The sequence below is a fragment of the Lactuca sativa genome, chromosome 3 (assembly GCF_002870075.4).
Source record: "Lactuca sativa cultivar Salinas chromosome 3, Lsat_Salinas_v11, whole genome shotgun sequence".
NCBI lineage: Eukaryota > Viridiplantae > Streptophyta > Magnoliopsida > Asterales > Asteraceae > Lactuca > Lactuca sativa.
Window position 1 is genome coordinate 47705779 of NC_056625.2, and position 15790 is coordinate 47721568.

The following is a 15790-nucleotide window of genomic DNA, read 5'->3' on the forward strand; positions in this document are numbered from 1 at the left end:
ACTCAAGCAATTCTATCCACATAACAAGAATCTGTACTAACATGTAATTTATAAAGCTCATACACATACAACATGCACATAAGGCATCTTTCCTAGATCCTCAGTCCTAATCTAGAATGATGTTCTACTAACTGATAATCATACCGTAAACTTGTATGTGTATTTTGGGGTACTTACTTGAGCTCGGCTAATTGCATGCACCACACCCTTTTTTCTTTTCAAAATTCTTTTCCGCTTTTCTAAAACTCTTTCTTTTCCCAAAAATCCATCTTTACAAAAATTGATTTTCCTTTGAAATTTTCTATACCAATTCCTCAGTTTGAGTTCGGACACACCCGAAAGTGTGTCCAAATCCCTCAAACCAAGGCTCTCATACCAACTTGTAACGACCCAAAAATCCATTCCAAAAATTCCGTTTTTAAAACATTACTTGACCAATCATAACATGAAATCAGAATGTTAATTCTAAACATATTCTTATTATCAAAGTAAAACATCTCAGGCTGACTAAACAATGGTGTGTGCCATACGATCATCCCGAGCTCTTCCCTCCGTTACCGGAAGTACCTGAAACCAAAACTGAAAACCGTAAGCACGAAGCTTAGTGATTTCCTCAACCTACCACATACCATACTCATAATCACATACTAGGCCTCTCCCCTGCTGCATCGGGACTAGCCTGGCACCGGACTCGTTCCGGCATCAGGCCTCTCCCGACATCAAGCACCGTTCGGTATACAGATCTGTCTCACTTAGGCCTCATTTATCTTCGGGCCTTGCCCGCTAAACATATACAAACATATAACATATTGCCTAACACATAAGCTATAGTACTCTACTACATTACTGATCAAAGGCCTCGCCTGTCTTGGGCCCCACCCATGTCTACTATTGATGAGTCATGGAACCCCGTCCACACTCTTACTGATAATGAGATACGGGCCCCAAACCACACTCACTCTTTCCCTAACTCAGGCCTCGCCCCTGCTCTGCTACTAATGAGATACGGAAACCCGTCCATACTCTGTTGATGGTAAGATACGGGACCTCGCCCACACTCACCTCCTTACCAGGTACATACAAGTATCACACAGACAACGAGTATAATCTAACATGCAACTTTCCTCGGGCTTACCCCGACATCAGATCTTGATTTGGAATAACAACACATAAACCTTCCTCAAGCACCCGCCCGGCATCGGACCTTGGTCCGGAATAACATACTAGCATATAGTGCCTAGGGCTAACCCCTGGGTCTTCCTACTCATAACTACAAGGGCCGGCATTGTGGCCGTAGACCCATATACACAAATGGAAACTCACCTGCACTGTTGAACTCTGCTAATAACCCTCTGGCAGCTATCCGACAACTCTCCGAACCGTTGTTCCTCTAGCTCCCCGAGCTACCAATACCAATAATAAAACTTAGCCTAACTGTCCTCTAGAATTCAACTAGTTCAACTCTGGTCAAGTCCTTCTCAAGTTCAAAGTCCCGATGAAAGTCAACCTTCCATTTGAATCGACTCGCCAAGTTGTTCTACCAACTCGTCGAGTCCATACTCCTCAAATCCCAAACAACCCCGAATCCACTCGTCGAGTCTAGCGAAAACTCTACGGGTTCTCCTTCACTAACACTTCGGGACCATCTTCCACCGACTCGCTGAGTTTATCCTTGAACTCGTCGAGTTCATCATCATCGTATGAATGTCAAGACCATGACTCGCCGAGTTGTATGAACAACTCGTCAAGTTCATCTTCCTAACTAAGGAGATTTTTTTGTACTCGTCGAGTTCCTCCTCAAACTCGTCAAGTACTATGATCTTCATGTCCATTATAGACCCAGTCTGGATGAATCCTTTACTAACTCCACTCACTGATCCGAATCATAAACAGAAGGGTTTGGTTTTGCGACCCGACTCGCCGAGTCCATGAACGGGCTCGTCGAGTCCACTTTGTGACATCTCTATTCTGTCGATTACAGTCCATTCCAACACTTCCAACTCATAGATCTGGACTCCTAATGCTAGCATTGCACATAAAGTTGCTAACTTTACGTGCATGCAAGGTGTTGTGAGGCTAGAACACTTAATCCAAACTACAATGAAGGCCTAGGTCATGAAATGGGACCTTAGCTGGATAAAGCCAACAACTTTGAGCTTCTAAAGCTCAAGAGTGTCCAGATCTGTTGTCCAATCCATCCTCAAAGGCTTAATACTCGGATTCTACTTGGAAATGATCCAATTGTGACAAAAAAGCAAGCTACAAAAGGGGATCTATCAATTGAAAGCTTAAGGTTCAGACTTTTAACCTCCTAACAGTTGCCTAGTCGATATGGAGGCTGGATCTAATCTTCCTTCCTTTCTCCTTTCTCTCCAAGCTTCCAAGACACACTCTAAAGGCCCTTAATCTTCTCAAAAGCTCAAACAATGGGTTTGGGTGGCTAGGGTTTTGGGTTCTGGACGAGAGAGGTTGAAAATGAACCCTAGGGAAGAGAATAAGATGCTTAAATAGGGTACCAAGTCCCGAAATTAGGGCTTCCTAACCAAGACCTGACTCCCCAAGTCCACTCACCGACTCATCAAGTCGGTCACTTAATCTTGCACACGGATCCCGCTCCGACTCGTCGAGTTCTTCCTTGGACTCGACGAGTTGACCCCCCTTTGAATTAGGGTTTTCCTTTCTTTTTCTTGGCCTTTCTGATACTGAGTGTTACAATCATGCAATAACTCCTTTTGTAATGTCTAGGTACCAAAAGCCGTAGAGACTTGACCAACGATATTACAAAACTTTTCCACTAGAGATTGATAACAAAACAATTCCAAGGAAGCGAAGTCTCAAATTCAAAGTACATTGCTTTGAACATCCTTCTTGCATAAAAGTTTCTAACTTACACATAGATTCTTAATATCCAACTCCCAATATGGAAGCATTTCATATTTGCCATATGATAACTCATTATTAATATAATCCAGTCTATTCATAATAATGTCAATATGGTCTATTCATTACTATGCTTCCAACTGCCCATAAGCGACCAATCCTTGGCGAACCTTAGATTGTCCTTGACAATTGTTTAATCACTTTAGTCATATCCGGTTCTAGGCCTTTTTCCCTCTTAACGCCCTAGGCATTTGGAGAATTAGAACATGAGAATATTATAGCATATGCAATCGATCATATACCCAAAGCATATGGGACATGATTCATAATGTCTTACATAAAGACATGATACTTTACCGGTCTCTTGCTATAATATTTCTATATATAGAATTTCCAATGTTGAAGCATTCCAACACGATATTCATACATATCCTTGACTAAATTTGATTAAAATCGCAATCTAAGCTTTTAGATTTGAAATGAAGTATAAGTTCCTCTCCCTTAATTATAGGAAAACAACTTTTCAAATTCTCAAACTTTGTGAATTGGAACTTTTGTTTTCAATAATTAACATTGCTAACTCGCAAAACTTACCATAATTGATTATGCGCCCACTAGCATAAAAATTATTACATTATGAGCATAACACTTATGCTCCCACTAGCTTTGACATGTACCCAGAAATCAGTTGGACTTCTAGAAATAAATACTTATTTACTTTCATTAACAAAGTTCAGATTTCTGATATGAGATGCTTTGATAAGACTTTATCTAGGCTTCTCAAAATCATACACCTTTCCTTAGATAGCTTACATATGTCTCTTAACAATTTTAGAACTTACAGCAATAAGTCTCAAATTTTTAGACCTTTTGCTATTTCTCACAATTTGAACTATGAACATGGATGTCGTAATCATAATTGAATTTTAGAATGCAATTAACACAACTGCTTCTCCTTAAAATCTACTTAGTGAAAGCGTTTCCTCACACTCATTTTCATGAATTGGAGAGAAACTTTATGACACTTAGATTTTATGGTGTATGTGTTCCTATCCATGTGAATTTTTCATAACCATAATCATAAGACAAGGTTAGTGACAAATTCAAACTCATATGGACTGAACTTGATCAATCTTAATTTCTTGCCTCTTGGCAGCACAAGAGCCTACCATGTCTTCCAAGTTGTTTAGCATACTAATCAAGGTGATTTGCCTTATGCAAACATTTGAGAACTCATAGAACTCACATGCATAGTCAACTTTAACTGGAATGGGCACAGAAACAAGAATATGTCAACACGATAGGTTACAAACCTTAAGTCGTGTGCTAGTGATAAACAATAGGTTTTATTCTTGATTAGTTCTTGAAACTTGCCAAGATCATCAAGAATAACACTTCACACAATTGGTCTTAGTTGGTCTTTGTCCTTACCAAGACATCACAACTTACCAATTTCAAATGTACAATAGTAAGAAACATTTTAATCCACATTTGATGAGTGTTATAAACCTTCTTAAGATATGCCACTCAGGTTACAATCTTGGAGTATGACTCTAAGACTTGTTTTGGAACGAAGTATGATTCACCTTAATTTATTTAACCATTTTAACAGTTACCGATTCCTCTTCTTAGCCATACAAATGCACTAAGATGTCCTTAGAGGATCAATTGTGATATAGTTTCATAATCATTAAGATAATCATAAAACATGATACGCAAGTACTCTCCTATCCATTCAAATTGGAGAAACTTTTACATCTCTGCCTAATTTGATTCTTCTTATTTGTCCTGCTATACGTTGAAACTTTTTCAATGATTCAGAATTATACTTAAACTTGTAAGCATAACCATATTTACTAAATTTTAGTAAATCATAACAAATAGTCTTATCGCTTTTTGTGGTGGACCAGACCAGCGCACAAAAAAGTGTACCTGATCTCCTACTCCTTCACTTGACTCACATATACATGTGAACAAGGAATTAGTCTTAACTTTCCAAAGACGAAAATTCTCATTCAGCATACAATACAAGTTGCATGATTCTAAGTTTTAGTCCAATTGAAACTTGGGTGATGAGAATCCTTCCTTATTTGGTAAATTTTGGCACTACCACAAACGAAAGAATCAAATCCATTTTTGAACATTGCTAGTATATAAACATCAATTTTCACAAATGTCATTGCAAGGAGATATAAAATAAGATAAAAACCAAATTTTATTTATTTATAAAATGCAGGAAAACTTTTCCTTACAATTCAAATACAAATGAAAACTATGTTACAAAATATTTCTAAGAAATTTATCATAACTCTTAAGCAGTAGCTCAAAAATCCGATCATCGAACCATGCGATTGAAATCCATCTTCACGATTAGATTCAGCATACTCTTCTTTTAAGCTTCCTCTCTTTTCTTCGATCCTAGAAAACATCAAAATGCGACCTTGTCACATCATGTATTAAGAATCTCCAAATAGGAACTTGATAGAGTTAGATAGTGGACTTACCTAAAGTAGAGTCATACACTCTGACTTTACCATCCTTATTATCCTTCAGTAGATACGGAAGTTTCACAACCAATGCCCCTTCTCTTGGCAGTAGAAGCAAACAGACTCTTTCGGAATAGCACACACAACCAATGCCCCTTCTCTTACCAGTACGCCAAATCGTTTCTAATTCAGCAGCAATTAGCAAATAGGTAAGACCGATAAGGGTCACGTCGTGGTCTGTCATATAGTAATCTTTAATGAACTCACTATATGTCTCAGGAAGTGATTGAAGAACCAAGTCAACAACCAACTTCCTCGAGACAACGACACCTAACATTCCCAGCATGTCAATGTGTGACTTCATCTCCAAGACATGTGCACACACAAACCTTCCATTATGGTGTTTGCTTGCCAATAAGGTTTGAGTAACCTTGAACTTTTCAGTTCTTTGAACATGTGGGTCAAGGAGAACTATTGGAGGAGGTGGAGGAAGTGAAGCATGATTTCCATCTCCACGATCCAATCATGGGACATCATCTTCATGAAGAAATGTTTTTCCAAAAAATTCAGGAAGACCATAGTTGTCTGAACTAGACATCTACAAGGGAGAAATTCAAGTTTAGTTGATTTAAGTCCTTAATAAAACACCCAAGATGAAATATTAAGGCTAGGACCCAACACAATATTCTACAATTTGGAAGCAGGATGTTGTAATCCAATTGCAAAATATTTAAAGGTAGGTAAATGACGATTTACCAATTTCCACCATGACAAACGAAAATGAATTTTAGGTTTTAAATGGATTAAAACACCTACATTCTTTGAGATTCATTGAACTTTTCAAAGGCATGTTTAATCTTGATTATGCCCTTCAAGTTTGTGACTGGGATACTGAGGATCACAAACAAGGTGTGAATAACCATGCAAATTAGCTTGGTACACTCGAAGTCATTTATCACCTAATCAATGTGTCGGTTAACCACACACGCTCCATTGATCTATGAAAAACTACGAGCTACCCTTTGTCACCCTTACTAGTCCAATGTTAGTGTGTCGGTTAACCATACACGCTCCACTAACGACTTGGCAAGGTGCAAAGTGCAATTTCATGGAATAGCATCAAATTCACATTTTTACTAAGTAACTAAGATTAGGAATTTATAAAACATTTAGTTACTTGGTATTTTCATTATAATTTTAATGAGAGATTGTGTCATATCCTATCTGTTCGACTAATGACCCTCCACTAGTCAAGAGTGCGGTGGGTAAGAGTGGATACCCATTCAATCGCCATTTTATAGGCAATTTCCTTAAACACCCCATATAGACCAGCTTCGTGAATGGGGCCTACTAACGGTAAGACTGACCTTTTAACTTATATATATATATATATATATATATATATATATATATATATATATATATATATATATATATATAATTATTAAAAGTTTAATATTATAATAGTATAAGGGTGTATTTTAAACTTTTTAAAATGCTATATGGTTTAATCTATAAATAAATTAGATTTTTAATTTAATTAATTTAAACCATATGATAATGGATTTATTAATTCTCTTTTAATTAAACACTTTAATTAATTTAATAAATTCCATAAGGTGTAATTGAACTATTAAACCAAACATCAAGCTTCCATAAAATTCAACATTAAAAAAAACTATTTAATCAATTTTTATGTTATGAACCTAAGAGTTACACCTTTTAATTACAAGAGTTTCTTAATTTGAGACTTTTAAATACCAAAACATGAGCGCAAGTTTTGTAACTCTTGAAAACCTTTTGGTTTTCCATAACGTATGAGTTAATGTGGTTTTTATGAAAAAACTTTTCATGTTCCATAACTTGAGGACAAGTTATGGAAGACTTTAAAAACATTTAAGATCAATTTTTTTCAAGCAAAATTATCATATAATTTTCATGATCTAAATTAACCCACAAGTCAAGACAATTCATATCAACAATTTACAAATAATTATCTTACTATCTTAAAATTTGAAAATTGACCTTTAATTGGATGAGGATAATCATTACCAAATCAGAAAATACATTTTTAATGATTACAAAACAGTTTGTGGTAATGATCCTAATCCAATTATGGCAAAAAAAAAAACTCAAAATTCTGCAACCAGAAGCACCTACTCGACGAGTGCATGAACCTGACTCGTCGAGTCAGCCAGTGGACTTGGCGATTTCATCAGTCAGAGGACAGAAAATTGATTTTTCCAACTTTGAAAATTAATAAGCATCAAGTATAACAGAAAACAATCCTAGGCTCTAATACCACTATTGGGATTTGTGTACTAGAACATTCCTATGGTGCACATGCAACCCTAGATGCTTTGAATCTATGTTTTCTCTAATTATACATGCAATTTCAATTTCCAAAGCATACATCCTAACTAGCATACAAAGTTTGATAATTGAATCATAAACTAGTTAGATAACTTACCTCTTGTTGTAGCTAGTTGTCTTTAGCCTTTAAGAACTTAGCACCTCAAGTGTGATGCCTCAAATGGTTCACAATCACCATGAACAATGGAGGACTTGAGAGAGAGGTTACTAGAACACAAAATTGGTTATGAACTCCAAGAACATACTAGTCACAAAACTTGTGCAACTTCTGCCACCAATTTTAGGCTATAGGGTATCATATTATAGTGTAGGAATCCAAGAGTCATGGGTAAACCCTAATCCATACACTTGGGCTTATTAGTTATTATCCATGATCCATGTGGACTAACTCTTCATGGACTCTAGCATAAACTTATTCCATCATGGATCAAAAGCTCAAACTATATATATCACTAATTTACATAATTATTCCCCTTTAATTTAATTAGTCTCTTTTGGACACTAAAATAATTCCAAATTAAATCTTGATCAATACTAATTAAATCATATGATTTCATATTAATATATTTGAACTTATAATATATTAATAAATCATAAATAACCTCTTTCTCAAATATCCATCCTATCAGATTGTTCTGGTGAAGGCAACCCAAATAGACCATGCTACTCTCGGGTCAAGTACATACCAATTATAGTTATGGGCTTAGACACCTAATCCAACAATATGTACCTACCATTAGCAGAGTTCTCATACAACAATAGTTACCATTCCAGTATTGGTAGACCTCCCTTCGAGATGCTTTATGGGAAAAAGTGTCGGACACCCATATGCTGGGGAGAAGTTGGCCAGCGAGTCATGAGAAGTGCTGATGTGGTGATCAAGACTACAAGACTTATCCACCATGTAAGAGAAAGACTACAAACTGCTCAAAGTCGGAAGAAGAGTTATGCAGATCAACAAAGGTCAGATCTTGAGTTCCTAGTCGGAGATCTCGTACTACTCAAGGTATATCGGGGAAAGTAAGGCCCTAGGTATATCGGACCCTTTCGAGTTATCGATCGGGTGGGAAAAGTTGCCTACCGTCTGGATCTGCCAGAAGAGCTCAGTCAGATCCACAACATTTTTCATGTCTCCCAATTAAGGAAGTGCATTACAGATGAATCAAAATTGTTCCTTTGGAAGACATTCACGTAGATGAGTATCTGAACTACATGGACAAACTAGTAGTAATCCAAGACAGGAAGACAAAGACCTTGCGCAACAAGGTGATCATATTGGAAAAAGTTCAATGGCAACACCGAAAAGGATTGGAGTGTACTTAAGACCCAGAAGAAGAGATGAAAAGAAACTATCAAGCGTTACTTAGTTAGATTTCAGGGACGAAATCTTTGTAAGTTGGGGAGAGTTGTAACACCCCATTTTCTACTACTTCTGTAGATAGTAATAGTAAGCAGTTATTATGAACTACAAAGTAGAAATACATTACTTCTATGCCAAAATAATCCTCGTCATTATGTAGAAAACATCAATACGATTTTTGTATATGCATAGAACGCGTAAATCCGACTCTGTATGAAGAAGTTATGCTTCTTCGAAGTTCGCGATTGAACCGACACGGCTATGTGCGTCGTAAAATACCAATCAAAGATATATTACTTACTAGCCTTAGTGATCTAAATGAAAGTTATAGTAGTCATAAAACTGAGAGCAAGCATATAGAGAACGTCTAAATCTGGATTCAATTGAGGAAGTTATGATTTTTAGCAGTTTCAGTGTAGCAGTGTGCAACACATAAACCGAATTTGAGAACAGTCGATTTTTAGGAAAGATAATATAAACAAGATTTGAAGATCTCGTTAATAGGAGTCCATCGATATAAAGACAGTCGAGAACGGACGCCCAGACAGAGGGCATGGCGCGCCTCTAACCTTAACAGCCTAAGCCAGTTAAAAATATAACATTAAAAATAAATTCAAAATTAGCCGACAGAGTCTAAATGAAAGTTGTAGATCTCGTCGATAGCTACGCATGGATATAAAACCCATCAAAAAGGAGCTCATATGAAGAAGAAACGGATTTTCTAAGAAAACAAAAAATTTCGCGTGCAGTCGCACGCCCAGACAGAGGGCATGGCGCGCCTCTAACCTCCTATAAGATCCTACCACGTTTCACCACCCATCGTCTGCCACGTCATCGCTACCGACCAAGGGTGCGATACACACAAACAGGGTGAGCGCCCCCCCCCCCCCCCCCCTTCACAGCCTATAAATACTTCGATTTTGTTGCTCATTCTTCCACACCTTTCTCCAAAACTCTCTAGAATTCCCTCCTAGATTTTTGCCATTTGCTCCCTAGTTCCTAGCCACCTTAGCGAGGCCATGCAGCATCAAAGAAATGACGATTAAAAGCTCTCGGGTCAGAGTTATGCCCATATAATTATCCGGTTTCGCTAGAAACTCTCTGTAAGTTAGGCTACACTTACTACGCTTTAAGTGTAACCTTTAATTATTCATAGTCATTGTTATGAACTTATAATTAATATTTATCAGTGATTCCAAGTCATTATATTGATTAATCTACTTAAAGGGTGATTTCTATTCTGGGTTTAGTGAGGTGTTTAAAGTGGGATTTCCAAACAATATACTCTGTATACCAGACGAACCCTACCTCTGATATGATCCTACCTGGTTGTTCCTTACTTGATAGATCTTGATGTAGACATTAGGATTAGTGAGAAATCTAGACTATAAATTATAGTCACCAGGATTGTGAATCAAGGCTAAGACTTAGTGTTATGCATTTAGGTCTTTGTGAAGTGTGAAGGAGAAGCGTTACCCTAACTTTGAGTCACCTACTCTGTCCAGGTGAGTTCTTCTCACTATATTGTATACTCCAGTGTGTATCCTCTATATGTTTGGATATAGTTACCCTGTAGTATGCACTTAGGCAATTACACTAGGATAGTTAATTTCATGTTACGTAGACTATTGTTATATGTTGATATGCATATATGGAGTTGAGGGCGGACCAGCCTTGTGCTAAAGGCTAATAGACTCGGACGGACTAGCTTTATGTTAAAGGCCAAGGGAAAACGGATCAGCCACGTGCTGAAGGCTATATAAGGCGGACCAGCCATATGCAAAAGTTCAAGGTGCGGACCAGCTATAAGTTGAAGGCCGTAATGTGTATGCAGTGTATATATGTTGTGGTATTAGGTATTTTGAGGGAATTCACTAAGCATCGGCTTACAATTATTGAATAACTGTTTTTAAGGTTGTTCTTTAGATCGAGGAAAGGCTCTTGCATGACTGTACTTGCATCGAAGTCCATAAATAATAATTTAAGACTTCTGCTAAGACTCTGTTTTATAATTATATTTGTAGTATGATGTGTGTAAGACTTATATTCGAATAAATAAAAATGAAAATTTACCTTGAAAATCGGGATGTTACTAGTTGGTATCAGAGCCCTAGTTTGAAAGAATTTGATGAACACTCGTGGGATTCCAGACTCAAACTAAGGATGGATATCTTAACAAATCTTTTTATAAAAGAAATGGTACGAAAAGGAATAGATGCTATGGTACGAAAAGGAATGTTATTATATGTTGATATATTATCTAATTTATGACTTATTTAATTGATTTAACTAATTTATATCTGTTTAAATGTTCTATAAAACCCCCTCATTTAACTACTTATTTTTTAAAACATCGAATTTTAATACAAAACATTTTAATAAATATTGCTAGACGTTTAATATTTTCATAAATACTATATTTTAACATTAATATTTAAATAATTGATTATAATAAAATACATTGCTTTAATAAATACTAACACTAAATGAAGGAGATAAAATGAAACACTATTAAAGATAAAAGGGTTAAGTGTTCATCCTATCAAACTATATTAACCGCTCAATCTATATATTGAATAATCAATAAAAATTATATATATATATATATATTCTAATGGTAATAACTCATCTTACTAGGGGTAAGCATTTGGACCGGACCGGACCGGCTCTTAGGCCGGACCGGTTTCGTAGAATATTGTGGACCGTGGACTAGACCAGATGAGACTTACCGGGTCCAGGTCCAGCTATGGGTTATCCGGTTCTTAGACTCATTTGGACCGGTACAACTTTACATACATACGGTACAACTTGTTAAAACACGTTTTTGGGTTTGATGCAACTCGTTAAAATGAATATGTTGTTGGGTTTGATATGTTACAACTCGTTAAAATGAATATTTTTTGGGTTTGATACGGTACAACTCATAAAATTGAATGTGTTTCCGTTTCTTGTGCCATTTGGACCGGTCAAACTTTGATTGTTTATATTTTATACTATTTGTTTGAAGGATTGTAACTCATTGAATATAACACCAAAAACAAAAAAAAAATATAGTCTAAACTCATCTACAAACTCTAAATTACACATTGGAAAAAAAAACCGTATGTCAAATTGACTTAAAAACAAATAAGATATACTTGTTTAAAGAATTTCACAAAATACAAAAGTTTAAATTTCTTGCTGAAAAGCTGAAAATTTTCAGCTTTGATATCTCATCTTTGAAGGATTGTAACTCATCAAATATAACACCAAAATGAACAAAATTATGGTATAAAATCATCTACAAACTCTAAATTACACATTGGAATAAACTGCATCTCAATCCGACTTAAAATGAATGAGATATGCTTGTTTAAAAATTTTCACATAATACAAAGTTTGTTGAAAATCTGAAATATTTCAGTTTTGATATCTCATCTTTGGAGGATTGTAACTCATCGAATATAACACCAAAACAACAAAATTACAGTCTAAAAGCATCTACAAACTCTAAATTACACATTGGAAAAAATCGCATGTCAATTCGAGTTAAAACGAATGGGATATACTTGTTTAAAGAATTTCACATAATACCAAATTTGTTGAAATGTTTAAGCTTTGATATCTCATCTTTGAATGATTGTAAGTCATCAAATATAATACCAAAAACAACAAAATTATAGTCTAAAATCATATAAAAAAAACTCTAAATTACATGTTGGAAAAAATTACATGTCAATCTGACTTAAAACGAATGAGATATGTTTGTTTAAAAAATTTTATAAAATACAATTTTGTTTTAAAATAAGCCGGTTCAAAACTGATTTTTATTCGGAACCGGCTAAACCAGATCAATAAAACCGAAAACCGGTCCAAAAATAAAAAAAAAAAAATTGTCTCATCAGATCTAAAAGTCCAAATGTTCACCTTTACATCTTAGTGCTTGCCTAAATAGTAAAAAGCTCTAAAAATAGCTTTTCTTGAAAGATGCTATATCAACCTCGAAAAAATAAATTGTGGCCGTATGATAAATGAGATTAACGTATTTAATCCTTATTTTTATTTATTTATTTATTTATTGGATAAACCTCTAGAAGTAATCCCATTTAAATTTCGATGCAAACTAGGATTCAAGAGATTAATTCGCCCTAATTGTCAACGATTCTAAAAGATTTTAACTAAACCATCGATTTTTCAGCACAGATTCTTCCTATAAAACCAGATTACAGAGAGTTTTGTTCTTGATGTGATGGTCATAATCCGTTGGAGGAGGGTTGAAGTCTGAAACTTTAAGCGGTTCTCATGGATTTTACGGATTCAGCTCCACTTTCCTCTGTCTCAACCCCTCTTCACTCTGGCTCCATTCCAAAAGAGGTACCTCTCTCTCACGAAAATACTCTTCACTTTAATCCATATCGGGAAATTAGATCAATTTTGTTTTGCTTTTCTACTTTTTATTTGCGTTTCTTGTATTTGCGTTTTCATCGCTTTGAATTTGATTGACATAGGTCAACGACAAGAATTTTAGAACACTTTTGAAACTTGTTTTTAGGCAATCAAATACGATTTTGGTGATCCACAAGCAATTTTGAGCCATCGATAACTTTAAATAACTGCAACTAATTGCATCGTGATGTTGTTCTCCATTGACCTTTGTCTTCCTGCCTACCTAATCTATCATTTTACTCACTGATTTCCTTTGGTTGCTACTTCCTTCTTGTTTGATCTTTATGATTTAATGTAGGGTTTATGATTTAGATGTATTCTGCCCCCAGTTACGAGTTTTGTTAACCATATAACCCACAACAATAGGAACATTCTGATGCCAAAATCTTGTTATTGGTATTCATGAATTCATCAATCTGTTTATTGTTCTTTTTTTTGTTTAGGAGGATCAATATGTAGCATCCATAAGTGATGTACATGAAATAACCTGCTGGGGATGTGGATTGCGCCTCATTCTTTCACCTTATACACCTGTTTTCAAGTGTGGTTGGTGTGGAGCCATAACTAATCACAATGCACATAAACAAAATGATAAGCACTTTTGGTGGAGACGATTGAGAGACCGGTGTTTTGTCATTATTCTTCTGCTATTTATGCTCTTCATTATAGGTAACCTTCATATCCAGATCTCATTTCCTTTACGAACTATATAATATAGTGAAACTAAACTTTAAAGTTACAAACACAGGTAGTGGTGTTTGGGCTATTTATCCTGTCATATTTTCAGTGAGTTATTTATGTGGTGTATCCCATTTGACAATAACGGGTGTCTTGTCTTTAACCACACTTTCAACTTATGTACTGGCGGCATTCCGGTCACCTGGTGCACCACCACCTATAGCCTGGGGCAGCTACCCTGTAGTGGGAAGAGGTGGACTTGATCGTTACAACTTTTGTCACTTTTGTTCAAAGCCAAAGTCACCTAATGTTCATCACTGTCGTTCCTGTAGAATGTGTGTTTTAGACATGGATCATCATTGCCCATTTGTAAGTCTTCATACTCCATCTACTTTGTAAATTGACATCATTACCCTTTGAGTCCTAATTTTTTTATTTTTTACGAATTTGCCCTCATTTACTTATGCAGATTGGGAATTGTGTTGGTGCGGGAAATCACCGAAGCTTCATCCTGTTTCTAATCTCAGCAGTCGTGAGTACTTTCTATGTTTCCATTGTATCTGCATACGTGGCATTTAAAATCTGGCCACCATTAAGACACATTCCTACAACTGTTTTGACCAAGTCAACTGTTGTCACGATCCTCACAGAATACACCTTCTCTTTTCTCATATCAGTAGAGTATCTACCAATCAGAGGCTTTGTACTCATTTACCTGTTTTTTGCAAGTGTATCTGTGGAAATTGGTTTGGGTGTGCTTTTATGGCAGCAACTCTGTTACATATATGAAGGGAAGACGTATTTAAGTCAGTTAAGTTCAAATTCAAATGGAAATGATGAAGTTGAGGAAAAAGATTGTCAAAATCTTGTTAGGTTTTTCGGGTTCCCTTACCCTGCAACAAGATGTATGCTTAGTTTTTGGAATTCAAAGAAGATCCACAAGAAGTGAATATATATATATATATATATATATATATATATATATATATATATAATACCACATACAAAGTTTGACTTGTTTTATGTTGAATACTAGATATTGATATCATTTCTAGTGTTTTATATATATGCATCATTCATGTTTTATAATCCCCACCAATTTCTCATCAATTTATAGTTAGCTGGGTTTCTCATCCACAACTTAAATGGTTTTTAGAAGATAACCCGGTTAATAAAGATGAAAGTTGCATATTATACTTAAAAGGAACAAGCTGTCAGGCGATATCTATTGTGGAAACCTATTTTCTAAATCAACGATTAAAAAGCCTATGTTATATTAAGCTTAATAAAGGGTTCAAGTGTGATCTAATTGCAATTTTAGCAAACTGTTGTTACAAGAAAAAATATATGCAAACTTTACTGAGAAAGAAACACGGCTGGACTTTAATTATGTAGCAATGTCACAATGATAAAGAAAATCCTTTTTTAAAAGGAGTGGTGCATATGGGATGCCATGAACATGTTGAAAGACAATACAGAAAATTAGGAAATCGTGAGAGTGGTTGTTTCATCAGCCCAAGTAATCATCTATGGTAAAAAAAAAAAAAAACATGTAGAATTTTTTTATTGGAATTATAAGAGTCTATGC

General features: G+C 35.6%; 1 protein-coding gene across 1 annotated transcript; it reads left to right on the forward strand.

The window, feature by feature from the left end:
* Positions 1-13107: 13107 nt before the first annotated feature.
* On the forward strand, positions 13108-15291 carry LOC111884416 (protein S-acyltransferase 11). The gene is made up of 4 exons (XM_023880745.3): positions 13108-13452; positions 13968-14193; positions 14273-14571; positions 14672-15291. The coding sequence occupies exons 1-4, from the start codon at positions 13381-13383 to the stop codon at positions 15149-15151; spliced, it is 1077 nt and encodes a 358-aa protein (XP_023736513.1). The 5' UTR covers positions 13108-13380; the 3' UTR covers positions 15152-15291.
* The last annotated feature ends 499 nt before the right edge of the window (positions 15292-15790 follow it).